Source organism: Xenopus tropicalis, chromosome 4, assembly GCF_000004195.4.
Source record: "Xenopus tropicalis strain Nigerian chromosome 4, UCB_Xtro_10.0, whole genome shotgun sequence".
Taxonomy (NCBI): domain Eukaryota; kingdom Metazoa; phylum Chordata; class Amphibia; order Anura; family Pipidae; genus Xenopus; species Xenopus tropicalis.
In genome coordinates this window covers 112,427,813-112,454,852 of record NC_030680.2, presented here as the reverse complement: position 1 = coordinate 112,454,852, position 27,040 = coordinate 112,427,813, and the positions used below count along the sequence as shown (strand labels likewise).

At 38.8% G+C, this 27,040-nt stretch overlaps 1 protein-coding gene across 5 annotated transcripts in view; it reads left to right on the top strand.

Moving 5' to 3' along the window:
* Positions 1 to 27,040, top strand: part of cfh (complement factor H) — a 161,336-nt gene that overhangs the window by 10,459 nt on the left and 123,837 nt on the right. For all 5 annotated transcript variants that reach the window (XM_031899958.1, XM_031899957.1, XM_031899960.1 and 2 more), the window contains 5 exon segments: positions 1,857 to 2,042; positions 2,823 to 2,993; positions 4,404 to 4,577; positions 12,590 to 12,793; positions 21,682 to 21,864. In XM_031899958.1, the coding sequence (XP_031755818.1) occupies positions 1,857 to 2,042; positions 2,823 to 2,993; positions 4,404 to 4,577; positions 12,590 to 12,793; positions 21,682 to 21,864 (918 nt within the window).

Here is a 27,040-nt window from a genome sequence, read left to right as displayed (position 1 = left end):
TTACTAAGACACGATTTCGAATCCGAATTGGAAAAATTCCGATTGGAAACGAACATTTTGCGACTTTTTCGTATTTTTTGCGAGTTTTTCGGCGTCTTTACGATCATTGCGTAAAAACGCCGAAAAAATCGCAAAATTACCGATCATTACGAAAAAAACGCAATCGGATGCATTCGGCCCGTTCGTGGGTTAGTAAATGTGCCCCCTAGTGTTCCTCACAATTAGGATCCAACACAAAAAGCAGTTGCATAGACATGATAATCGGTTTAACTGTTCATAATCTAGTACAACCCAATTAAAGGAGAAGGAAAGTCATTTTGGCATTTTACTGCCAATAGATTTGCCACATTAGTGCCACCTAGAACACTATATTTATTCTGCAGAAACCATTACCATACCTGAGTATTAAGCTTTAGAAGCTTTCTCCCTTTGCTTAAGATAGCAGCTGCCATTGTAAGTAGCTTCCTTCCTGCAGCTCTAGCCATTATAGCTGAGATCACACATTCCTAAGGGAGGGGGTAAGGAGTTCTTAGCATTCTAGTGGGAGGGGGGAGCAGGAGAGAGGAGAGAGCTGCACAGCCTCTGGCCCCAGGAATTAAGGACGTTTCTGAGAGAGGACGTCAGACACTGGAACATCATGTTTACAAAAAAAGAGACAAGAAATCCTGTGTTTCTTTTGATAGAGAATGCTTATGGCTGTATTTACATAGACCTTTCTGATAAAGCTTACTTAGTTTTTACCTTTCCTTTTCCTTTAAGGTAAAAAACATACCAACTCTTTCATTTTGGTCTGTTCATAGATATTTCCTAATCCTCCTAAAATGCTCACAAACTTTGTATATAAACACTATACATTAAACATACCTAAGCTTAAAATATCCCACTTCTATATAGTGATACACATTTAAAGGAGAACTAATTACAGTATTAATTACTAATCAGCCTTATATTGTGGCATTTCTATTTTATATATACAGTATATTGTGAGTCAGTCCCTAAGCTCAGTAAGTGACAGCAGCACAGAGCATGTGCAATGCATCAGCAGAAGATGGGTAGCTACTGGGGCCTAGTATATCCTGCCTTGCGTCCATTTGTGGAAGCAGCTGATAAACAGATAATATAGAAAGTATCAATTCTCTCTTTTAAATTCTATGAGTCAAGAAATTTGACTAAATGACATGCATGTGTTGTACTAATTTAAGTTACAAGTCTTAATTTGCTGCAATACATTGATGGGGAGGGCTGAACTTTTTTTTTTATTAAGAAGCTGCTAGTTTACAGATTATACGTAGTGATGGGCGAAATAATTCGCCAGGCATGGATTCGTGGCGAATTTCCGCGTTTCGCCATTGGCGGATTGTTTCGCGAAACGGATGAAAAAATTTGCCGCGGAAAAATTCGCCGCACGTCCAAAAATTGTCGCCGGCAGCAAAAAAGAATTGTCGCGGGCGTCAAAAGAATAGCCGCGCGACGAAATAATAGCCGCGCGACAAAGTAATAGCCGCGTGCGACGAAACAATAGCTGCGCGACAAAATAATAGCCGCGGGCGGCGAAACAATAGCCGCGCGACAAAATAATAGCCGCGGGCAACAAATTTTTTTTGTTGCACAACATTTTCGCCGTTTCGCGAATTTTTCGCCATTTCGCGGATCTTTTTAAAGATTCGCGAATTTTTCAGCGAAGCGAAACGGAACAGATTCGCTCATCACTAATTATACGGTAATAACATGAGGGAAAGAAAATATCAGGGTTTAATATCTGCTTTTGTTTTCCAGTGATGCTTTCTCCATCTTTTTTTTTTGCCCATCCAATCTCATTTATGAATTAATTATATATACCTCTTATTTTCTTCTAGCTAAAAATTGCCCTCCCGTGGAACTTACAGAGGGTGTTGAAATAGTGTCTTCCTATGATGATGAATACACTGTTGGAAAAGTAATACGTTTTCAGTGTAAGAATCCAAAATTTAAGCTAAATGGTGTTGCTGAGATTTTCTGCACATCAGAGGGAGACTGGAATGCTCCTCCTCCAGAATGTGAAGGTAAGAAATAGAGATATGTGGATTGGTTACCTAAAGGGCTTCTGGGGCTGGGCATTTCTTTTAAATTTTGTAAGTGTGTCTTTCAAGAATTAGTTATTTAGCCAGCCATGTTTACTCCTATACTAAGTGGTGGCACTGGCCTATAGCCTGCACTTTACATAAAAAGCGGAAGGAACCCAGTTTAGAACAGGGCATTCTGGTTGGTAGCAGCACCTTACATTCCAGTTAACAAATGTGCTTACTGGGATACAGAAGAGGTCATTTATGAAGGGGTAATGGCAAGTGCAGAACTGCTAAGGGACACCAAATCAAGGACCTTAGAGCCCCATGAACTAACCCTTTCAGCACTGCATATTGCTCAGTCTATTAGTTCAGGGCACCCTGTTGCCTTGAGTTCCTTGGTACTCCTTGGTTAATGCATCCAGAATGATGTGCAAGTTATGTGCTATGCACAGCCCATGCTCTGCTGTTTTGAGAATTCTTCTCAAAATGCATTTGAATTAATGGGATGGCAATATTACTTCCAGGGTGTTTAGCTCTGCATATACATATACATTGCCCTACTTTGTTAGAGAAGCTCCTTTTCACTATGATACTATAGTTCTCCATAGAATTAGTGTTCTGTGTGTTAAACACATGTTGTGTAAAATGCATGAATGCACATTTAAAAAAAATGGCAACCTTGACAGTTGTCCTGCTTTATGAAGTAAAGTTGCCTATTACCATGTTAAAGAATTTTAGAATCTATTATCACCTTTAATTTATACTGTTTTTCCACAGAAATAAAATGCAGTGCACCAGTGCTTCCTAATGGAAGAATAAATGCGCGGAAAGAAACCTACTATTTAGATGATAAATTACTTTACGTTTGTAATGGAAACTACAAGAAAGAAAGGAGCATAGATCCAGTATGTACTAAAAATGGATGGGCACCGGAGCCTACTTGTAATGGTTAGTACCAAACTACATGAAGTTTGATGAGCTAAAACAATTTGCTGCAGGAATTATTGCAATGTCCAGTCTGGGTATATGTTGAAGAACATGGATTTGTCTCTTCATGGAAGCACAATACTACAAATTATTCCCAGAATGCCCCTTATGTTATACTGAACTTCACTTCTAACACTGCCGTCTAGCAACTGTATTGTATAACATATTAAAACTGAAAAAATAGAATACAGGTATGGGATCCCTTATCCGGAAACCTGTTATCCAGAAAGCTCTGAATTACGGAAAGCCGTCTCCCATAGACTCTATTTTAATCAAATAATTCAGAATTTTAAAACTGATTTCCTTTTTCTCTGTAGAAATAAAACAGTACCTTGTACTTGATCCCAACTAAGATATAAATAATCATTTTTGGATGCAAAACAATCCTATTGGGTATAATTAATGTTTTATTGATTTTTTAGTAGACATAAGGTATGGAGATCCAAATTACGGAAATACCCTTGGTCCCGAGCATTCTGGATAATGGGTCCTATACCTGTACTTTAAAACAGAGTAGTTGTTTCACATGGTAGTTATCACCACTCCTATATTCGAACCCAAAAAATTAGTTATCATAAGGATGCAGCTTTAGATCTTATGTTTTCATTCAGACTTGCACATTGGTAGTGGCGTTGCCATTGCGTAAACTAACATTTTGTCAGTTTCATGGTAACAATATTTTTTTTCTACTAAGTTGTGAAGGAAATTGACATCAGTGTTCTTAGTTCTAGAATGTTTTTTTTCACTGTCTAAAGGAGAACTAAATCTTAACTTAGGATGTAGGGCAGATATGTTGTACAAGGTTTTGGGCTCCTGTACCAGCCCAAATAGGGAAGCTCTGTGCCTCCAAAGTAGCCCACCATCTTTATTTCTGTTGATTTCACATGCTCTGTGCTGCTGTTACTTATTGGAGCTTAGGGACCACCTCACAATATACTGTATATATAGAATATAAAGCATAACAATATAAGGCTGATTAGTAATTTATTCACATGACAGCACTGATACCAGTGCAATTAGCTTTAGAATTTAATAATCAGCCCTGTAGAATCAGTTTATATGACAGGCCAACCTAATTTTCTGCTTAGTAATTTGTGACAACCCCTAAGCTTAGCTTCTCGACAGCTACTCAGAGCACACTGAGCGTGTGCAATGTCACTGACACTTCTAACAATATCCAGATTGGGAGCTCCTTTTACAAGTTTGAAGTTCTGAATCATTGCTGCTATAGTGATGCCTTTAGTTAATGTAAAAGATGCTTTCCAAGTTATTGAGAGTATGCATTTACTTATTTGCTGCTTTTTTACCACAATGTTCTCATAAGGCACGTATGATGTTTAATGCAATTCTTATCTTTTTTTTCTGGGTAAGAAATAACTTGCACAGCTGACTATGTGCCAAATGGTAGTGTTAAGAATAAGAAGATTATGTACAGATTGGGAGATACCATTGAATTGGAATGTAAATATGGATTTGTTCTCGACAAACCAGATGAACCTCGAATATGCACATTGAATGGGTGGTCTCTTCCCCTGACATGTGTGGGTATGTATGCAATGTATACAATGTATGCAATTTATTGCAATCCTCCACATAAAAGCAGCTAAACAAGACTAGTGTTTAATACAGTTGAAAAAGGGCAACATGACCTTGTAACAAGAAAAAAACTGATATTCACTCACTGACAAATAATGGAGACTTATCCTCTTCTTACTTAAAATTTTGGAAGCTAAAGGAACTTTTCTCGCACCCCCACCCAGAAGGGAGTTACAGTGCCCAATCTTTAACTAGCACTTGATGTCTGACAAGCAGCTGCTGCAAACAACACATTGATTGGTCTAATATTCAACTTTAAACCTACTACCGTCTATAATAGGAAATCAGGCAACTGAGTGCATTTCCAAGTTTTTTTTGTTTTTTACAACATATAGCTAACGCTACACTAATGCACTACATTTCTAAATCATACAAATGGTTTAGCATTAACCTGATAAACTTAGATTTAAAATAAAAATATGTGCCCACCCAGGGTCCTGTGCTGCCACACATAGGGCGGGCAGTTTTCCTGTGAGCTTAGGTGTCCCTTGTGGTGACGTGCTTATGAAGGGGTTCACCAAAGTTATTTTATTTCTAGAGTTTGGCCACTAGATGGTAGTGCTGAGTTATTTTAGTTAAGTGCCAGTTAGTGTCTGCCCACCAAAGAGAGGTGGAGCAAAAGGGGATTTCCTAAAAAGCTCTGAAAGGGTGTGGCTGGAGGGGCTTGAAGAAGAGCCACCCCAGTGCAAAAGTGAGTAGGGCAGGTTTAGCCAGCATAGGAAAGTGGTGTTATAGCACACTTGCATACTTCCCAAAATTTGAAAAAATGCATAGAGGGACAAAAATATCTTGTGCGCGTAGTGCGGCAATTTTTTGAACACACACATTTTGTGACCACACCCTCTAAATACCACTCCCTTTGTACAAAATTTGGCAGGTTACATAGAGTTTGAATACATTTCTGGGGATTTTGGGGGTTTTATGCATTATTACAGTTTTATTAGTGAAGGTGAAATTGCCTTTTAAGATGCAAGCCTTAGTTACCCCAAGAGATCTGTTTATCTTTTTAACTACTATTGTATCTAAGTGCAGGTGTGGCTGGCCTCTCTGCCAAAACCCTATTTATCTAATTAAGTTTGAGAAACTTTGTATATTTTTTTGGTGTTCAGTGCAGGAGATCAAACGGATATGAGAGACTTTCCAATAAGAATCCCGGACTGTGGGCTGAGCTATTAAAATTGCCACTGTCCCACAAAAATCGGGTCATTTGGGAGGTATGCACTTAATAGTGTGATATAGTTCAGGCCAGTGAGTATGGGCAGCTTAAGGCCCCACCAAGTGAGTGAGTGGGAGTAGCTTTCCTGTGGGTACCCCACTAGGTTGGTTGATAGTGTGAAGGACCTGGGTAGTATAAGCTCTGGGATTTCAAAAAAGACAAAGAAAGTTCTGGGACCCAGAACTTCAATTGAAGAAGATTCAATTGCCTTGCATGTGTGTGTGGAAAGAATAAAAGGTTAGGAAGTTACAAATCCCAGCACCCTCGTGTTTCTTTGTTTGGGTAATGGTAATTAAGAGGTAATTACTGCCTACATATGTACACCACAGTGCAGCTCCACCCATGCCATAGAAAAAGTGTTGCCACTGTACTCCAACGCAGAGTACCCTAGGTCAGTTTAAACTATAGAAGAGATTGCCACCATCTTGCTTCCAGTCCATGTAATCCTAGCTGCTGCCCTGGGCAGTGTATATGCTAAATAGAGCAAAAGCTATATCAAGAGAGTGTACAACAGGACAGTACATATAGACAGAACTTATTTTCTGATAATATACAGTATGTAGATCATTAAGTACTTTTAACTTTCATGTTTGAAAATTTGACACATTTTTTTTTTATTATTTATTATTTTTATTGGTGAATAAAATGAAATTAACATCAAAAAAAAAAAGTTACATTGATCTTACATTATAGCATATGAAGTATAAAGAAACAAGGTACAAAACGTGCCCAAAGCACTAGAATATGATGTAACACTGTTGTGTTGTTTCCATAGCAGGTAGGTGAACATTAAACACAGTTTCACCAGTTTTTTATTTTTTTGAACTATCTACAGCTAAACAACTAAACAGATCTAACAGAAGGATAGGGTAAAGAAGTGAAAAAGAAAATGAGAAGGGCAAGAAAAGAAAAGAGAAGTAGTCAAGGCGCATAAAAAAGCATATCAACAAATAGTGTATTAATTATTTAGCTGCATCTAAGGCCTAACAGCAGAAACATTTTTCAAAGAAAGTTCCTAATTGGATTTTCCCCTACATACTTGCTGTTATTCCATAAGTCCCATTTTGCGTGGTATTTGTGCAGAAGGTGATTATTTCTAGCATTGAAGTATTCCAAGATGCTGTGGTTGTTGAGAATTATAGTTACCTCTTTTAGTGAAGGAGTCGTGGTCGACTTCCAGCATCTTGCTATCAATAAACGCGTTGCAGCTAGGATATGAATTAGGAGCCGTTTTTTGTTCCAGGGAATATGGTCTAAGTCTAAATTAAGGAGGGCCAGTCTAGGAGAGATTGGAATATCGATCCGAAATAGCTCTGAAAGGATGGGGAATATTGTAAGCCAAAATTGCGATATCACAGGGCAGTCCCACCATATATGAGTGAGCGTTCCAATTTGGTTGCAATTTCTCCAACACTTGTTAGATGCGGTAGCCGGGAAAATTCTGTACAGTTTTGTTGGGGTCATGTACCATCTGTACATTAATTTCACACTGGTTTCCAGAAGACGGATTGAGCTGATTGAGGAGAAGAGAGTGGAGAAGGCTTTATTCCAGTCGATAGGCTCTATTGCTGTATTAATTTCAGATTCCCACTTTTTCATGTAGGAACTTATCTCTTGGGGGTTCATTTCCAAAAGCAGAGCATAATATTGCGAAATTTTTGAAGGATGCTTTAATAAGTTAAAAAGTCTTTCTTGGTCTGTTGATAAGGCTTTAAGTTTCTGTAGCGAATTGGTTTTTAAGTAACTAGAGAGTTGTAAGTAGGTTAAAAATGTAGTATTTGGGACTTTGAACTTACTCCGAAGGTATGAGAAGGGCTGGTATATGTTCTTTTGGAACAGATCTGCAAAGGTTGTAATATTTGTTTGCATCCATGCATTTAGGTTCAAATTATCTATTAATTGTTGAAACCCTACTATAGGGAAATGTGGGTAAAGGCCGTTCTTCAGATTGTCGTTATGAATTAAAGAATCCCAAATTTTTAGTGAGGCTTCTGTGGTCGGTAGGTAATCTTGTTTCCCCTGCCGCAATTTAGGGGGAATCCAGATGGCAGAAGTAATTGGAGTACCTGTAGTAGGTGTAGCTGAAAATTCTTGAGATAACCATTGGGGGGGATTGATGGTGTCAAAAAATCGTTGTAGAAAATTGAGATGGCAAGCCTGGTAATACTTTTTGAGGTTGGGCAATGCTAAACCACCTTTCCTTTTTGAGTTTGACATAGTGCTGTATGCTATCCTGGGTTTCCGTTTTTGCCAAATAAATTTGGTTAGTAGACCTTGTAGCGATGTAAAAAATTTGGCCGGAATATGGATTGGTATAGTTCTGAATAAATATAAAATTTTAGGTAACAGGTTGCACTTAATTGCTGCCAGGCGTCCTAGCCATGAAATATCTTTATACATCCAGTCCTGGGTAAGTTTTTGGAATTTGGAGAACATAGGTGCAAAATTATCTTTATACAGGTTTTTCACAGAAAAACTAACATGAATACCCAAATATTTAATGGAAGACTGCTGCCATTCAAATTTGTATAATGACTTCAATTTCACTAGAGTATGGTTTGGTACCCATATCGGGAGGGCTTCTGTTTTAGTAGTGTTGATTTTATAATAAGAGACAAGGGAAAATTGTTGGAGTATTTGAAATAGGGCCGGTAAGGAGTTAATAGGATCTGTCATTGTAATGATAACATCATCTGCAAATAATGAAGTTTTACAAACATGGGTGCCAATTGTGTATCCTTGGATCAGTGGGGAATTACGTATAGTTTCAGCTAAGGGTTCCATAATAAGGGCAAATATCAGTGGAGAAAGTGGGCAACCTTGTCTGGTTCCATTGGTTAAGAAAAAGGGGGCTGAGTTAAAACCGTTTGTGAGTATTTTAGCGGAGGGTTTGGTGTATAAGGCCAGGGTGCTATTTAGGAAAAAGTCGGGGAATCCAAATTTAATTAAGACCGCTTTAAGGTATGGCCAAGCTACACGGTCAAATGCTTTTTCAGCATCTAATGATAAAAGCAGGCATGGTATTTTATTAGAATTGGCGTGTAGGGCAATGTTAATTATTTTCCTTGTATTGTCCGGGGCTTGCCTGGATGGAACAAAGCCCACCTGGTCGTTCACTATAAGTGTCTTTAATAAAGGATTTAATCTAGTGGCTAATATTTTTGCGTAAATTTTTATATCTGAGTTTAATAGGGAAATTGGCCTATAATTGGTTACTAAATTGGGATCTTTCCCTGGTTTCGGTATCGTAGTTATAGTGGCTTGGAATAATTCTGAGCGAGGAGAACGGTTAGTACTTAAATTGTTAAACAATTGCGTGAGCAATGGGGAAATACTGGAGACAAGCTTTTTGTAAAAATTATTAGAAAACCCATCAGGACCGGGGGCCTTGTTATTTTTCAAAATTTTAATTGCTTGTAAAACTTCATTTGCTGAGAAGGGTTGGCTTAAGGTATCTTTATGTTGTTGCGTTAGTGTTGGTAGAGAGAGAGAGGCTAGAAAGTTTTCGATATTTGTTTGTGTCGGTTGAGCTGTGTGTGGGTCCTTGCTGAGATTATAAAGAGTAGAGTAATAATTAGCAAATTCTTGTGCAATTTGTGTTGGGTTAGTTAATGTTTTGCCATCTTTAGTTTTGATAGCTTCTATTCTTGTTTTCGCTCTTGCTTCTCTAAGTTTATTGGTCAGCAGTCTTCCACATTTGTTATCATCTGAATAATATTTTTGCTTCAATATCAATAGTTGGTACGCCATTTTTTCAGCATTTATGTCATTTATTTTCCGTTTTAGCATTGTCACCTTTTGGGAATTTGCCTCCGTGGGTTTTTTCTTAAGTTGGGATAATTCTGTAGAGAGTTGAGCATTAAGCTCAAATAATATTTTTTGTCTCTTTTTTTTTTTTTGCTCGGAAGTTAGGGATATAATATGACCTCTTATAAAAGCCTTATAGGTACACCATAATAAGTCAGGACTATAATCCGATAAAGGGTTAAAAGATTTAAAGTCCTCAGTGAGTTTAGTTAAATATTCTAGATTTTTTGGGTTAGATAAAATTGAATTGTTTAGTTTCCATGAGATATTAGGGGAGGGAATTGCTGATAAATTAAGCCGCAAACCCACGGGGGCATGGTCCGACCAGGTGGCTATGCCTATATACACTTTGTCCATATTTTGTAAAAGGAAAGGATCTAACAAAATCAAGTCAATACGAGAGTGAGATAAATGCACATGAGAGAAATATGTAAAATCTTTTTCAGCGGGATGAGCAGCTCTCCATGCATCGTATAGGGCATACTTTTTGATCGTTTGCTTTAGACCTTTTGCTAAATGCTTGTCCTCTAGGGATTGGGAATTTATCTAAGTAGGGGTCTGGAGCTATATTAAAGTCTCCTAAGACTATTACTTGTCTGTGATCTAAAAAAACATCTGGGAGTAGTTTAAGCGCTTTATTTACAAATTTAACTTGGCGTGCATTTGGTGCATATATATTGAGAATAGAATACTTATGTGCATATAGTTCAAAATTTAACAATAAAAATCTACCCTTAGGATCTTGGAATGTTTCCTTGACTGATATCGGAATCGAATTTCTTATTAATATGGCAACACCGTTTTTTTTGACTGGAGCGTTAGCATAGAAGGCTTCAGTATAAAAAGCAGATTTAAAGATTGTGTGTGAATGGGCTTTGAAATGGGTTTCTTGCAGGCAGAGGATATCGATTTTTGAATCTCTTGCCCATTTAAGCACAGTTTTCCTTTTCTCAGGACTGTTAAGTCCTTTAGCGTTTATTGAAACTATGTGTAGTTGCATGTCTAGTTGGGACAGGAGAAATGGAATAAAATAAAAAGATATCACAATATTTCAGTAAACTAATATTACGACTTGACCTCTTAAGAAAATACAACCAACAGAGAAAATAAAAGTACTAAAAGAAGAGGAAAGAAGAGAAAAAGAAAAACTTTAAGTAAAGCTCTAAACAAGTAAATAACTGCCCAACTGCAGCACTAAGGGCTTGCTTGGGCGCTCTGTACAGCCAAATCAGGCTGGTGCTATAGCTGCACAATCCAGCCAGTGGGGGGAGAAATCCAGGTTAAGCCCGACCTACCCCTATCCAGATAAGATAATACATCCAGAAAACCAAACATATAGGGAAGGTTGGGGACCAAGCACAAATATGTAATATATATAAAACAGAAATTGCTACCTGAACCTTATTAATAAAATCACTTCGTTCATGTTATCTTTAGTGAAAGAGGTTCACCCATTTTAGTTGAACAATGCGCATTATAAACTAAGGGTTTCCTCAGGTTGGAGCTGGTCGTTGCTGTTGCTTATCCTTTCGAGGAGAAACTGTTGACCAGTCCAGTGACCTTTTTTTAGGTATTTTCGGTGTAGAGATATCCATTTGCAGATCTGTTAGGCCCCAATCCGTTAAGGCTGCTATGGCTTCTTTAGGGGTTGAAAACAGATGTTGGGATCCATTCCTGAGAATAATAAGTTTCACTGGGAAGCCCCATTTGTAAACTATGCCCTGGTTACGTAGTATATTTGTAGTCATTGAAAATTCTTTCCTGCGAAGCAGGGTATGGGCTGATAAATCAGCATATATGTGTAAATTTTGGTATTGCGGGGGCAGTTGTGCTTTGGACCTGAAATGGTTAAGTAGACAGTCCTTAGTTGTGTAAAAGTGGATCCGGACAATTGTATCCCTTGGAGTGTCAATAGAGAGATTTTTTGGTTTGGGAATCCTATGGATTCGGTCAATCATTAATTCAGTGGGAACGAGATTCGGCAAAACTGTAGATAATAAAGTGTGGAAATATGAAGGTAACTCTTCTTGAGTTATTTGCTCTGGGATACCTCTAATGCGCACATTATTCCTTCTTGCGCGGTCCTCTATGTCAGCCATTTTATCTTTCATGGCTAGTAATTGCTTATTAAATGAGTTTAAACAGTCAGAATATTGGTTTTGGGTGCCACGCACCTCATCCACTGCTTGTTCCAAACTGTTTACCCTTTGGCCAATACTTTGCACATCCGTGCGTAGTAAATGGATGGCTTCATTTATATCTGCATTTAGTGAGCTTTTGAAATCAGAGAGTAGCTTTTTCATTCCACTCACAGTTACTGGAGCCAGGTTTGCCGTTTCCGTATCTTCCGATTCAGAATTACTCTCCTGTGCAGTAGGCTCAGAGGATTCGGCGCCATCTTGTGTCTTAGGCGGCGTCTGTTTTGCTTTGGCCAGAAAAGGAGTCAAGTCCTGCTGGGGCGGTTTTTTGTTCCCTCTCACAGGCATCACTGATGTGAGTATAAGAGGATCGCTCTATATTCGCCGGTTCTTTTCCTTAATAGCCGGTTTAGTAACGGTTCAGGGAGCAGAGCTGCACTTACACGTCCGGTCTCATCCGCGTCTTGGCCACGCCCCGAAAATTTGACACATTTTTAATAGGGAGTTGTCAATCATATGTAACAATCAAGGACTGGGCCTGCTACCATGTAGGTCTTTAATGTGATCTGATGCAAGTTAACTGCAACCAGCTGTGACATATGATGGAGCAGTGTTACATTGGCCTCATTGATGATGCACAGAGGGCAGGATACAATGCAAGCCAGTGGCAACAGTCCAAGACATACACCTACACACTTCAGACTCTTTCTAAAGTGTTTAACCCCAAACTGTTAAACTTGTTTATACGTAATTGTAAATTTCATATAATTCTGATTAAAGATTTGTTTTTGTCTTTGTAGATAAAATCTGTGACAGACCTTTTATACAAAATGGAAGACTTTATTCGGAAATGAATTTCCCTTCACGAAGAAATACTGAGCTTTGGTATATTTGCAATGATAACTTTGATCCACTAGACAAAATATATTACTCTTGGTCCAGAAGATACTATGGCAAATCTATATGCACAGAAAATGGATGGGATCCTAAACCAAAATGTTTTGGTGAGTAATATTAATCTCCTTACTAAACAAGTCCAGTTGCTTTAAATTTATTTATACTAAATACTAGTATTTATACTAGATAAGACTCCCTAACAGTACGGAGACCCTAGAAAACCATATATCTTCTGAAAGTACACATTCTGACAAAACAAAAATGGGTTAAAACAATCTACTATCTGTGACACTTAGATTCTGTTCTGTGGCACTTAAAGGGTTAAGGCACATGCAATACCACCATTGTTCACATGGGGTCTCAGAAAAAACTCCTTAATTAGATGGGATGCTGTGACACAATTTTTTGTGTGGTTATTCTGTGCTAAACACATGGACCAATGTGCCTTTATCTGTACTTGCATATATATGCAGGTGATACACTGAAAAACACCAACCAACCACTATAAGGTTTTTTCTTTATGTGGACCTTTTATGAGCAGACATGACTGGTGGGGCAGTCCCCTTACAAGATGTTAATGTAATGTGGTAGTCTGTATATGGGTGTGCCGGTATGTTTACTAATATAGGGGAAAATTTGCTAATTACATTTTCTATTGGAGTAGTCAGTATACAGTGTGTGTGTGTGTTCACTCCATGTGCCAGTATGTAAGCAAGTATGTACAGTATGTGCTCTCTATATATGTGTGTGCAAATATATGTGTATTTATGTGCTGGTGATGCGAGACAATTCTTTTGACGTGCGACAATTGTTTAAATGCGCGAGACAATTCTTTTAAAGACACGAGACAGTTCTTTTTGATGCACAAGACAATTCTTTTTACACCTTGAATAAGGTTTTTCTTGTCCTTTAACAACAGAACAATATTTTTTAGACAACTGGGTTGATTTTTCTATTTGCTACAAGCTCTTTGGTATTAGTTTTCAACTTGGTAGTAGTGTTAAATGTGTGTTTTGTATATGAATTCAAAAAAACTTGGCTCGTAAATGAGAAATCTGGAGTAAATATTGAATGAGAAATATAAGTTTCCTAGCTGTCAATGTCCACTGGACATTTTTTATTCTCCAGCTCATAACTTGTCTCTGCTGTGCAATGTTTGGTAGCCATGTCTGCCTGTGATTCAGTTGTCTTTCTGTATTTTCATCAGGAGCGGAAAGGTTTATGGCTAGCTGCCTCTTTCGTAAGGTTGAGAGGTATTCTTAAAAAAACAATCTCTATAAGTCTTTATAAGCTATCTATTACAGATTGTTGGGATTTTGTAGCTGGGTTTAATACACCTACATCTGAATGTCTTGGGATAAGGATAAGGTCCTGTAATAAAAAAAACAAATGTATTTCATATGACAGTGTTCTTTCTGCGGGGGGTATGTTCAGTCAAGGGGATAAGTTAAGGGATAAGTTAACTCATGATTACCTATTTTCCCCTTAGCCACTATTTCGTAATGGGCTGTGTGCTCCCTCAGAGATCACATGACCAGAAATAATGCAGCTCTAACTGTAACAGGAAGAAGTGTGGGAGCAAAAGGCAGAACTTTCTTTAATGTTCATTAATTGGCCGATGTGACCTAACATGTATGAGTGCCCTTGGTTTGTGTGTGAGCATATGAGCCAGAAAGTGGAGCTTGGTGATTTTTCAATTTTGGATTTGCCAATGGTACATACTATTAGCAAAGCATATTTTTCATGAGAAGGCTTTATGTGAAACAGTCTTTAACATATGGGCTGTTTTTTAATAGACACCTGCAATATTCAGGGGTATTGTTTGCCTTTATTTAGCTAATATTCAGGGGTATTGTTTGCCTTTATTTAGCTAATATTAAGGGGTATTGTTTGCCTTTCAGGGGTATTGTTTGCCTTTAGGAAATACACATACAAGTGTTGAAGGAAATGTTATACAAAAAAATCCTTTTCCCTCAGTCCCAAAGGCAGCACTTGGAAGATGCTCTGCCAATGACTCACCCCTGTACTACTGTTTGGTGTTGTTTGATCTTCTTGGTTACGCTTGCTATTATTTGTAATGGAGGAAAGATGTATACAAGTCTAAAGTTTCATGGTCTGACAAGAGTATCTACAGCAAGTTCTCCCCAATTTGTTTTTAGAGACACTTTGTTTAGTTTGTGGCCATAAGGTCTGGGGGTGTGCCAAAGGGCACATATTTGGTGAAACACTGCTAAATTTAAAACCATTCTGTTGGCTGTATGTAACAGTGACTTAAAAAGCCTGCTGGTGTATTTGTGGAGTTACTTATGTGCCTGTCAGATAGATCTTCCAGAAATCTTTTGACCCAGGAACACATTTTTACAAATAAACTGAGAAGAGCTTGACTTGGATGCTCTCCAGACTACTTCCAACTCTAGAATATTTGAGGGAAGAGAGAAGAAGTTTGGACACCAATGGCCTTGTCCATAAAAAAACATGTAGGTTGCTTGCATCTGTGATTATTATGTTTGCTTCTCCTGGAAAAAGCCTGGCTCCTTTTTAAAGACTCCTATGTACCAGCCACCAACTGAATCACTGTTTTAGCTAAATAGAAAGATAGAAAGAATGACATTCCAGTTCATTGAATATTCCTGCTAATTTCAGACCATAAGTATTGACTTTGACCTTTAGAACAGCATCTGTGGTGGAAGCAAAGAGATCCAGGTGTCTAAAATTTGCCTTATTGTAGATTTTTTTTCTCTGAATGAATGAAGTCAGCTTTTGACATTTTTTTCTCTCATTTTTTCTCGCAAGAAAATCTTCACTATTTGCATATCCAGCCATATCCCTAGGAATTTTATTCTTTGAGTTGTTATAAATCAGACTAGGGACTGGAGGGTCTCAGGAACGTTGTACAGATGACCTCTTAGAAGAGCAAGGGAACCTGCCTTTACTTCTCCTTGGTGGAGATAGGGTTTAAGAGCTCCTTTGTCATGAGGCGATGTGGATAAGAAGACTTGAAACCTTAGTTCCACATGGGATGCAGTAGTGGGGAACTACGAGATAAGTTAACTCTTGAAAAAAAACCTGAAATTGCTACTGTGTTTTGATTTTTGTATCTCTTGTGAAGGATTGTGATACGATTAATGACCACTAGATGGTACTATGTTACAGACTATAAATAACTAGAAAGGGAAGTTTGAGAACAAACTTCATGTTGGGTTGAAAAACATGACGTCATTGACTGGGCTCTGCCCACTTTCTCTGACCTTGGACCACAGTTATATAGTAAAAACCACTGTGCAAAGTTGGGAACCCTGGTTTTAATAGTGTCTGAATGGCACCAAGTTAAATTTCCCCACTAAAAGTCAACAAGTGACATCTGATTGGCGGTTGGTGGCTCCACCCCCTTTTTCTAACCTGGAACTGCAGTTACCCAGTGACTAACTCTGCAAAGTTTAGGGACCCTAGGATTAATAGTTAAAGAATGGCAGCATTTTAAATTTAAACCAATAAAATTCAATGGATGAAATCTGATTGGCTGTTAGTGGCCCAACCCACTTTTCCTATTTTAGAACTGCAGTCTCCCAGTCTCCCAGTGAGACTGACATCATTTTACACTTCACCATTGAAAGTAAATAGATGAAATGTTATTGGCTGTTGGTGGCTCCGCCCACTTTTTTTTTTCAAATTTTGAATGGCAAATTCCCAGTGACTAACTCTGGAAACTTTAACAACCCTGGAATTAATATTTAAATAATGGAATCAGTTCAAATATAAACCAATGAAATCTAATGGGTGGAAATGGATTTGCTGTTGGTGGCTCCTCCCACTTGTTCTAGCCCTGAATATGTAGTCAGCCAGTGACTGACTTTGCAAAGTTTGGGAACTTTGACATAAATAGTGTGAGAAAGGCAGCATTTTAAATTTAAACAAAAAAAAAAATCAATAGGTGAAGTCTGATTGGCTGTTGGTGGCGCCACCCACTTTTTAAAACCTAAAAAATGCAGCCCCCTAGTCACCCTGGTGTTAATACTGTGAGAATGGCAGCAGGTTGGATTTCCCCATTGAAAATCAATAGTTAAAATCTAATTGGCTGTTGGTGGCTCCACCCACTTTTTTCTAACTCTGAACTGCAGTTACCAGGTGACTAGCTCTGCAAAGTTTGGAGACCTTAGTATTAATATTTACAGAATGGCAGCAGTTTAAATTGAAACCTATGAAGTCTATAGGTGAAATCTGATTGGTTGTTGTTGGCCCCACCCACTTTTCTAAACTTATAGTCACCCAGTGACAAACTGTGCAAAGTTTGGGGACCCTGACATTAAACATGTGAGAATGGCAGCAGTTAAAATTTCCCCACTGAAAACAATGAAAGAAATGTGATTGGCTTTTGGTGGCCCCACCCACTTTTTCTAACCTTGAGTACGCAGTCACGCAGTGTCTGACTGTGCAAAGTTTGCAAACCCTGGCATCAAACCAATACATTTCAATAGGTGAAATCTGATTGGCTGTTGGTGGCCCCGCCCACTTTTTCAAAACTAAAACTGCAGTCCTCTAGTGACCAACTGTGAAAAGTTTGGGGACCTGGTGTTAATACTGTGAGAATGGCAGCAGGTTGAATTTTCCCATTGAAAGTCAATAGGTAAACTCTGATTGGCTGTTGGTGGCTCCACCCACTTTTTCTTACCTTGAACCACAGTTACCTGGTGCCTAACCCTGCAAGGTTTGGGGACCCTGATGTTATTACTGTGAGAATGGCAGCAGGTTGGATATCCACAAGTCCATAGGTAAAATTTGATTGGTTGTTCACAGCTCCGCCCACTTTTGGGCATTCAACAATCATCATATTTTCATTCAGGCTGACCCCATGACTATGTGATTCAAGTTTGGGGAGTGTAGCCTCAAAGCTGTAATATTGGCAGCAGTTTCAATTTTCCCATAAAAGTCAATGGGAAAATTGGGGGGTTCGGAGTGGCGCCACAAAAAGACGGGGGGCGGGATCGCTTAGAAAAGCACAAGCAACCTGCTCTGCTATAGGGCGAAGATGTGTGGGGAGTTTGGGTGTTGTACCCCTAAAACTGTAGGAGGAGTAGCGTTTAGAAAATGGGGGGCGCTAAGAAGAAGAAGAAGCGGAAGAATAAGCCAAAGTTGAAGAACAGTATGTTGGGGTTTTCAACCCAACATAATTAAATATGTAACACGTGATTAGCTTGGCAAAGGGTTAATGTAATGTAGATCTGAAACTTTGCTGTAGTAGTGTCTGCCAATTATGTGTATAAGGGTGTTTCTATTGCAAACTAAAACAACCCCAGAAATGCATATATTTTTCGAAAGTACATATTATCCCAAATCCAATATGGATAAATATGTCTTTCTACTCTAAAGTACTAAGCCACAATGCTTTTTTTGGTAATTGTTTTAAAAAATTCTTAAAATTGCCCCATAGCTTCCATATTGCAGAATCTTTTTTTTCACATACATCATGTGTGTGATGTAATTTCTGCCGAGCAACCCTACCCCTTACACCCCTATTTCCATTGCAGGACTTCATATGGAAATCCATGGCGGGGGCTGGGGGCATATTTTATTTTTTTTAATTAAAAAATTAATATATAGGTACCAAGGGCCGCCCCCCAAAACCTGCCAACCTAGGCACAGGCCCTCGGGTTCATAAATATAAATTCGGCCCTGCCCACATATCATTAGGTATGAAAACAAAACATTCTAAATATGAATGCTATTGGTCCACTAAACAGCTTAATGTCCACTGTGCATATCAATGTAAGTGGTATCTAGGGGCAACAAAATTTACCTTATACATATTATATTTTAGCTAATTAAAAAACACACTGCATGTATGGCATATAAAGGCCCCAAATAATGCATACAAATTTTCATGGTTACCACTTTGCCTGCTGCAAGTACCTAAGTGCATTGTATGTACCATACAAGCCCCCAAAAGAGAAACAATTCACCAATGGCGAAATGCGGAAATTCGCTGTGAATCGATGTGTGGTGAAAAAATTCACTCATCACTATCCCCTACCAGTAATTTTTTTTTGTACCACCTCTCAGGGGCAGTTAATAACATGAGCTTTTCTAACATTGCCCTGTTACACTACCTGGTCAGTTTTTTTACTTTCTAATTAAACACAAAATAGTATTTCCTAAAATTCTGATATCTGCAGACTTCCCAACGTTGCCTTTTTTGGTGGAACTATCAATTCACCTATTCTAAAGGTCCCTTTATATCCTAATGTAAAAAACTGCTCTTAATCATTTTTCCTCATGTGCATTATTTATAATTTTCCTATGGTTGGAACATATGAGAGCCAAACACTTCTATTTTTGTCTCTCCCTTATCTTTTGTTGGACCCACTGTGACATCATAACATTTTTTTCAAAATGAAATACCAGCTAAACACTTACCTGAAATTATTCAATACTATATACTGTACTAACCATGCTTTTGCATCTATTTGCACCCCTTTTATTAAATAATTTGGGCCCAAGCTCTTTGATAAACTTACAATTATGTTTTTTTTTTTAATTTAACCTAAATCCTGCCACTCATCCAGCCATTTCTGAGCACACAATTACCCCTAACATTATGCACTAAATCCATTGCTTCCTGCAGCGCCAGCGAACAGTTTAGACTCTTTGTTGCTCTGTGCTGTCAGGGACCGCTTTTACTAACAACCCTTTCAGTTTTCTGTTAAATATCCTGCCCATAGCTATTATACATGTAACTTAGTGCCTAGGGGTTCCTGTAACCCAGGTAATGTTACTTTCACTTTGGCAACTCCATCCCTAACCTCTAACCTTCCCCCTAAAAAAGTACTAACCAATAGTGATGTGCGAATCTGTCCCATTTACGTTCACCGGAAAATTTGTGAAACAACAAAAAACTGTTTTTGCGTGCATCTTTTTTTGCCGAGACCATGCCTATTTTGCTACGACTGCCCCCATTTTGACGTGAACACACCTATTTTTAAATACATTAACAGATCTTAAAGGAACAGTTCAGTGTAAAAATTAAACTGGGTAAAATAGACAGACTGTGCAAAATAAAAAATGTTTGTAATATAGTTAGGCAAAAATGTCATCTATAAAGGCTGGAGTGATCAGATATCAAACATAATAGCCAGAACTCTACTCCCTGCTTTCAGCTTTCTAACCTCTTAGTTAGTCAGTGACTTTAGGGGGGGCCACATGGGACATAACTGTTCAGTAAGTTTGTGAGTACGCAGGTCCGATTCAAATGCAAACAACAGAACAGTTATGTCCCATATTGCCCCCCTCAAGTCACTGATTGGTTACTGACTGCTAAAAGCTTAGAGAGTTGTAAAGGAGGAAGTAGTGTTCTGGACATTATGTTAGACAAATGCCTGCTCCAGCCTTTGTAGATTACATTTTTTGCCTAACTAACTATATCGAAAACATTTTTTATTTTGCAGAATCTATTTTACCCAGCTTCATTTTTACACTGAACTGCTCCTTTAACATATTTAGTAAATATCAGGATACCTGCTTTGCCATGAAATTACATTAATTAAAGTATCCACTTTAATTGGATTTGGTGCCTTTTCAGTATTACTCTGAAAAGATTTACATGTCTAGACTTTCTTTTGTCTTTGAACAAGCCACTTTGGGATGATTGTCCACACAAGCAGACCAAACAAGTAAATTAACAAATTGCACCCATTTCACATTTAATCTTATTAAAAACCCAAACCCAAACTCATAACCTCATTACCTTATTGCTGTGGATAAGGCAACAGATATGCTGCTTAGAGGTTGTTCTGCAATAATCGCGACTCAGGACAGGTATGACAGGTCCTTTCCTAAACTCAAAAGCCGCTGGTGTAGAGAGAATACCTCTGTAAACTGTGCAGAGCATACATCAGATAAATTCTTGGCAGTTAGAGCCTTTGCTTTTGAACATTCAGGAGCTACATGCTTGGCAGGAAGGGGTAAACAACTGTAGGGACCCATAGGGTTAATGTGCCCCTATGGCTTTAAACCCTGCCTTTCCATTTCTCATTGTCACTAGGCAAGGCTAAATGTATGTAGTTGGTATTTACATATACCTTGTTATTGGTCCAAGGTTAGACCACACCCTGCCACATTTTAATATAGTGTTAGGGAAGGGGTGGATCTTCCTTCTTGGCCTGCAGCATTTGATCTGTGTGGATGCTCCTTGAAGCCTGGGATCCACACCGGCCCAGAAGTGTTAGGCCCTAAGGGAACAATTACCCTTAGTGAAGTCAGGGACAGGGACCCCGTGAATGAGGGAAAGCTAGAACAGGTTAATTTACATCATAGCACTTTCTAGGAAAGAGTCAGACAGCTTCTATCTAGAAAGAGCAGCTTCCTTGCTTCATCCAGGAGAAGAGAGCAAAGGAGTAGTCTCCTAACTGGCTTACTTGCCTTAGATTAGGGACACAGTCCTTCTTGCCATCCATTCTGAATCGGACGCAGCTACACCTATTGATGCAGGAGAACCCTGAGGCTACCGTCACCTCCTGACCAGGTGGTAGCTCCAAGGTTCCCACAGCCCCCTGCATCAATTGCTGCAGGGCAGTTGCACAAGAAGAATACTCACACATTAAATATTACTCAAACATTAAACACCAGATATGACTGGAAAAAAGTTGGAATTGTGGGAAAAAACATGGACACTGAACTCAAAATTGACTTTACTCCACTTTATCTACCAGTCAAAACCACAGCCATGTTTTTCAGAATTTGGCAACATGGGAGCCTTTTTTTCCTATTAAAAATGAAGGGATGTTTGTGTAGTATTACTGAGTAAAAACATGTGTGTAATTTTGTTTCCCATTAACTCTAATGCAATAAATTTTGACACAAAGCAAAACATGGCAGATCACTGCTCATCCTTATAAGTTACCCCAGACAAGGTTAAAAGCAGCTGGGATTGGGGTCCTAAATCATATACTGTATGAAATAAACTATAGATTATAAATAAAATAAACCTTTCATTTTTTCTTAGCATTATGTTGGGATAGTTCTGCACGAGTGGATTATGCTGATATTTATCATACTAAGCGTCGCTATATGGAAGGAGAAAGAGTTAAATTCCAATGTTATGGAGACAGAAGAACTGAAGATGGAAGAAATGGTGGGGATATTGAGTGTCTACCCAACCACAAGTTTTCCGAAGCCAGATGCCTTAGTAAGTATTTTTTTTTTACTTATTTATGAAACGTTTACAGAGAGGCAGTAAACATAGAATCATCGCTGTATTTTGTACATGGTCATGGGTACTTGTATATGGTGGAAAATTAACGCGCGATTCACTACAGTATTACCGCATATCGCGTGCATTAAATTTTTCGCTACCGCATGCATTAATTAAATTAATACTAATGCATGATTGACAAACAGATGGGTGCGCTAAATATCGCATTAGAGGCGGGCGGTAATTATAGAAAAGTACAGTTAATGAGCTTTTGGCAACACAATATGGACTTTGCAGTGTGATTTATTCAAGTCTGTGTTGGCCCTAGAGTGATGCAGCCTCCAGTTTGCAGGGAAATGGTCATTTTCAGTACAGTAATTTTCCGAAATTAATGGCATATATGGCTAACATGGCGTGCGTTTATTCGCATGCAGCAAATATTTGTACGCGGTGCATTGATTAGCGCTCGTTGCGTCCAATACCGCACGAAAATAGTCTTCATGACTAAAATAACACAAGCAGTATTGCGCGTAAATTAACGCAAGAACGCTTTTAGTGAATCGTGCGTTAAGACGCGAAAATTTAGACGCGATAAAAATTTTACCGCATGTTTTAGCGCACTGAATCAGCCCTAAAGTCTGATAAATGTTCAGGTATACTTCACCAAATTTTTTTGTAGGCCAGCAGAAGACATAGCCTTACATGTTTCATGCATAAAGCACTTAATCATAGGCCAGCCTATGATTAACCCTTTAAGTGCCAGCCGAATTCGTCATTTCGGTTCCCCCCAGTGCCAGACGTTTTTTAAGCATTTTGTACTCATTCACTTTAACAATGTTTTTTGGTAGAAAAACCTCCATGAAACTAGGGAAATTATATATCGTTTTTTTCGTCACTAATTGGGCTTCGACATACATACCAAATTTTATAACTTTTCTGGAGATATGATGTGTATTTTGGGTGAAATATGTAAAAAAAAAATAAAATTATGAAAAATTTCTGTATATTTTGAGTTTTTTTTCCATAGAAAAGTTAATTTTACACACTTTTTTTTGTTGTTTGTAAAAGCCCTGATACTCCCAAGTCCAACGATACCAAATATGTGGTGGTACCCCACAGTTCCTGTCCAGAAGTAACCCCCAAACTAAAGCAATACTTTGTACAATATCACACCAGAACAAAGCAGAAAAGCGCTTGTAACAGTTAATGCAGCATAACTTATATGTAAATCTAAAATATCCCCTCATGTTTGGTATCTTTAGAAACTACAGACCTTCAGGTTTCTAGGTGCAATGTAGTTTTCACTCAAAAGCCAAATACCTTTTGTCAGTGCATTGTGAAATTTGGAACTTTTTATGACATTTTTTTTTTTTTCTAAAACGTAAACTTGGACGCATGATCAAATGTGGATTTGACAAAAAAAAATCTCATAAAAATTTTCTAACAAAGGCATATTTGAAAGACAAACTTCTCCTGAATAAAATGATGCCCCATATGTATGGGTGCACATAAAGACATGGGCACCAAACACTCCAAAGCAGGGGCAATGCACAAGGGCAATTACAGCTAAAAATGTGGGGGCTGCGCTCTATATGCACTTCCTGCAGTTTTTCAGTGTTAACCCCCCTACCTGTGAAATAACCCCCACAAACTATATATTTCTGAAAAGTGCACACCTTCAGCTATTCAGAAACACCACTCTTCTCTTTCTACATGGAAAATTGTGGCCGCAGTCCCTTGCAGAAGTCAGCGCTTTGGTCAGAAATCAAGGAAAAACCAGATAAAAAACCTAGATTTCTCCCCAAAATCTCCATGGCAACTACCAAAAACTTACTAAACATCAATCTGCAAGTTCCCCTGAATAAAACGATACCCCATATGTATGGGTGCACATAAAGACGTGGCCACCAAATGCCCCAAAACAGGGGCAATGCATAAGGGCAATTTCAGTTGAAATTTTGGGGGCTGCGCTCTATGTGCACTACCTGCAGTTTTTCAGTGTTAACCCCCCCTAATTGTGAAATAACCCTCACAAACTATATATTTCTGAAAAGTGCACACCTTCAGCTATTCAGAGACGCCACTCTCCTCTTTCTACATGGAAAATTGTGGCCGTAGTTCCTTGCAGAAGTCAGCGCTTTGGTCAGAAATCAAGGAAAAAACAGATACAAACCTAGATTTCTCCCCAAAATCTCTATGGCAACTACCAAAAACTTACTAAACATCAATCTGCAAGTTCCCCTGAATAAAACGATACCCCATATGTATGGGTGCACATAAAGACGTGGCCACCAAATGCCCCAAAACAGAGGCAATGCAAAAGGGCAATTTCAGTAGAAATTTTGGGGGCTGCGCTCTATGTGCACTACCTGCAGTTTTTCAGTGTTAACCCCCCCTAATTGTGAAATAACCCTCACAAACTATATATTTCTGAAAAGTGCACACCTTCAGCTATTCAGAGACACCACTCTTCTCTTTCTACATGGAAAATTGTGGCCGCAGTCCCTTGCAGAAGTCAGCGCTTTGGTCAGAAATCAAGGAAAAACCAGATAAAAAACCTAGATTTCTCCCCAAAATCTCCATGGCAACTACCAAAAACTTACTAAACATCAATCTGCAAGTTCCCCTGAAGAAAACGATACCCCATATGTATGGGTGCACATAAAGACGTGGCCACCAAATGCCCCAAAACAGGGGCAATGCATAAGGGCAATTTCAGTTGAAATTTTGGGGGCTGCGCTCTATGTGCACTACCTGCAGTTTTTCAGTGTTAACCCCCCCTAATTGTGAAATAACCCTCACAAACTATATATTTCTGAAAAGTGCACACCTTCAGCTATTCAGAGACGCCACTCTCCTCTTTCTACATGGAAAATTGTGGCCGTAGTTCCTTGCAGAAGTCAGCGCTTTGGTCAGAAATCAAGGAAAAAACAGATACAAACCTAGATTTCTCCCCAAAATCTCTATGGCAACTACCAAAAACTTACTAAACATCAATCTGCAAGTTCCCCTGAATAAAACGATACCCCATATGTATGGGTGCACATAAAGACGTGGCCACCAAATGCCCCAAAACAGAGGCAATGCAAAAGGGCAATTTCAGTAGAAATTTTGGGGGCTGCGCTCTATGTGCACTACCTGCAGTTTTTCAGTGTTAATCCCCCCTAATTGTGAAATAACCCTCACAAACTATATATTTCTGAAAAGTGCACACCTTCAGCTATTCAGAGACACCACTCTCCTCTTTCTACATGGAAAATTGTGGCCGTAGTTCCTTGCAGAAGTCAGCGCTTTGGTCAGAAATCAAGGAAAAAACAGATACAAACCTAGATTTCTCCCCAAAATCTCCATGGCAACTACCAAAAACTTACTAAACATCAATCTGCAAGTTCCCCTGAATAAAACGATACCCCCTATGTATGGGTGCACATAAAGACGTGGCCACCAAATGCCCCAAAACAGGGGCAATGCAAAAGGGCAATTTCAGTTGAAATTTTGGGGGCTGCGCTCTATGTGCACTTCCTGCAGTTTTTCAGTGTTAACCCCCCATACCTGTAAAAAAAACCCCACAAACTATATATTTCTGAAAAGTGCACACCATTAGCTATTCAGAGACGCCACTCTCCTCTTTCTACATGGAAAATTGCGGCCGCAGTCCCTTGCAGAAGTCAGCGCTTTGGTCAGAAATCAAGGAAAAAACAGATACAAACCTAGATTTCTCCCCAAAATCTCTATGGCAACTACCAAAAACTTACTAAACATCAATCTGCAAGTTCCCCTGAATAAAACGATACCCCCTATGTATGGGTGCACATAAAGACGTGGCCACCAAATGCCCCAAAACAGGGGCAATGCAAAAGGGCAATTTCAGTTGAAATTTTGGGGGCTGCGCTCTATGTGCACTTCCTGCAGTTTTTCAGTGTTAACCCCCCATACCTGTAAAAAAACCCCCACAAACTATATATTTCTGAAAAGTGCACACCATTAGCTATTCAGAGACGCCACTCTCCTCTTTCTACATGGAAAATTGCGGCCGCAGTCCCTTGCAGAAGTCAGCGCTTTGGTCAGAAATCAAGGAAAAAACAGATACAAACCTAGATTTCTCCCCAAAATCTCTATGGCAACTACCAAAAACTTACTAAATATCAATTTGCAAGTTCCCCTGAATAAAACGATACCCCATATGTATGGGTGCACATAAAGACGTGGCCACCAAATGCCCCAAAACAGGGGCAATGCAAAAGGGCAATTTCACTGAGCTCTATGTGCACTTCCTGCAGTTTTTCAGTGTTAACCCCCCATACCTGTAAAATAACCCCCACAAACTATATATTTCTGAAAAGTGCACACCATCAGCTATTCAGAGACGCCACTCTCCTCTTTCTACATGGAAAATTGCGGCCGCAGTCCCTTGCAGAAGTCGGTGCTTTGGTCAGAAATCAAGGAAAAAACAGATACAAACCTAGATTTCTCCCCAAAATCTCTATAGCAACTACCAAAAACTTACTAAACATCAATCTGCAAGTTCCCCTGAATAAAACGATACCCCATATGTATGGGTGCACATAAAGACGTGGCCACCAAATGCCCCAAAACAGGGGCAATGCATAATAATGGGGCTGCAATTTATGTGCACATCTCAAAGTTTTTCAGACAAAATTGCCCCTTAACTGTAAAAAAACCCATATAAACTATACATTGATTAAAAATAGACAACTTCAGCTATTTAGAGACACCATTCTTGGTCTGAAAAAAAATATAAAGTTAGATTTCTCCCCAAAATCTCAACGGCAACTATCAAAAAACTTGCTCAGTATCAATTAGCAAGTTACCCTGAATAAAATTACACCCCATATGTCTGGTTGCACATAAGTACATGGCCGCCAAACCTGAAAATGCACTCTATGCACCCCTTGCAGTTTTTTACTTTACCCCCCCCCCCAAATAAACCCCTAAATTGTACTTTACTCACCTATTTCTGTTTTGTGGAGCATCTTTGATTTGAGTTCCATCTTTCCTGTGGTGTTATGATACCAGTTTTTTGCTTCTTCCTACACTACTTTAGAAATGACAAAATCTGCACCACATTTAGAAGGATATTTGCCAAAAAATCCATAGTAATTTGGCCCATAAATGATGCAAATGTCCTTAGAAGTTGCACTAAAGGTTA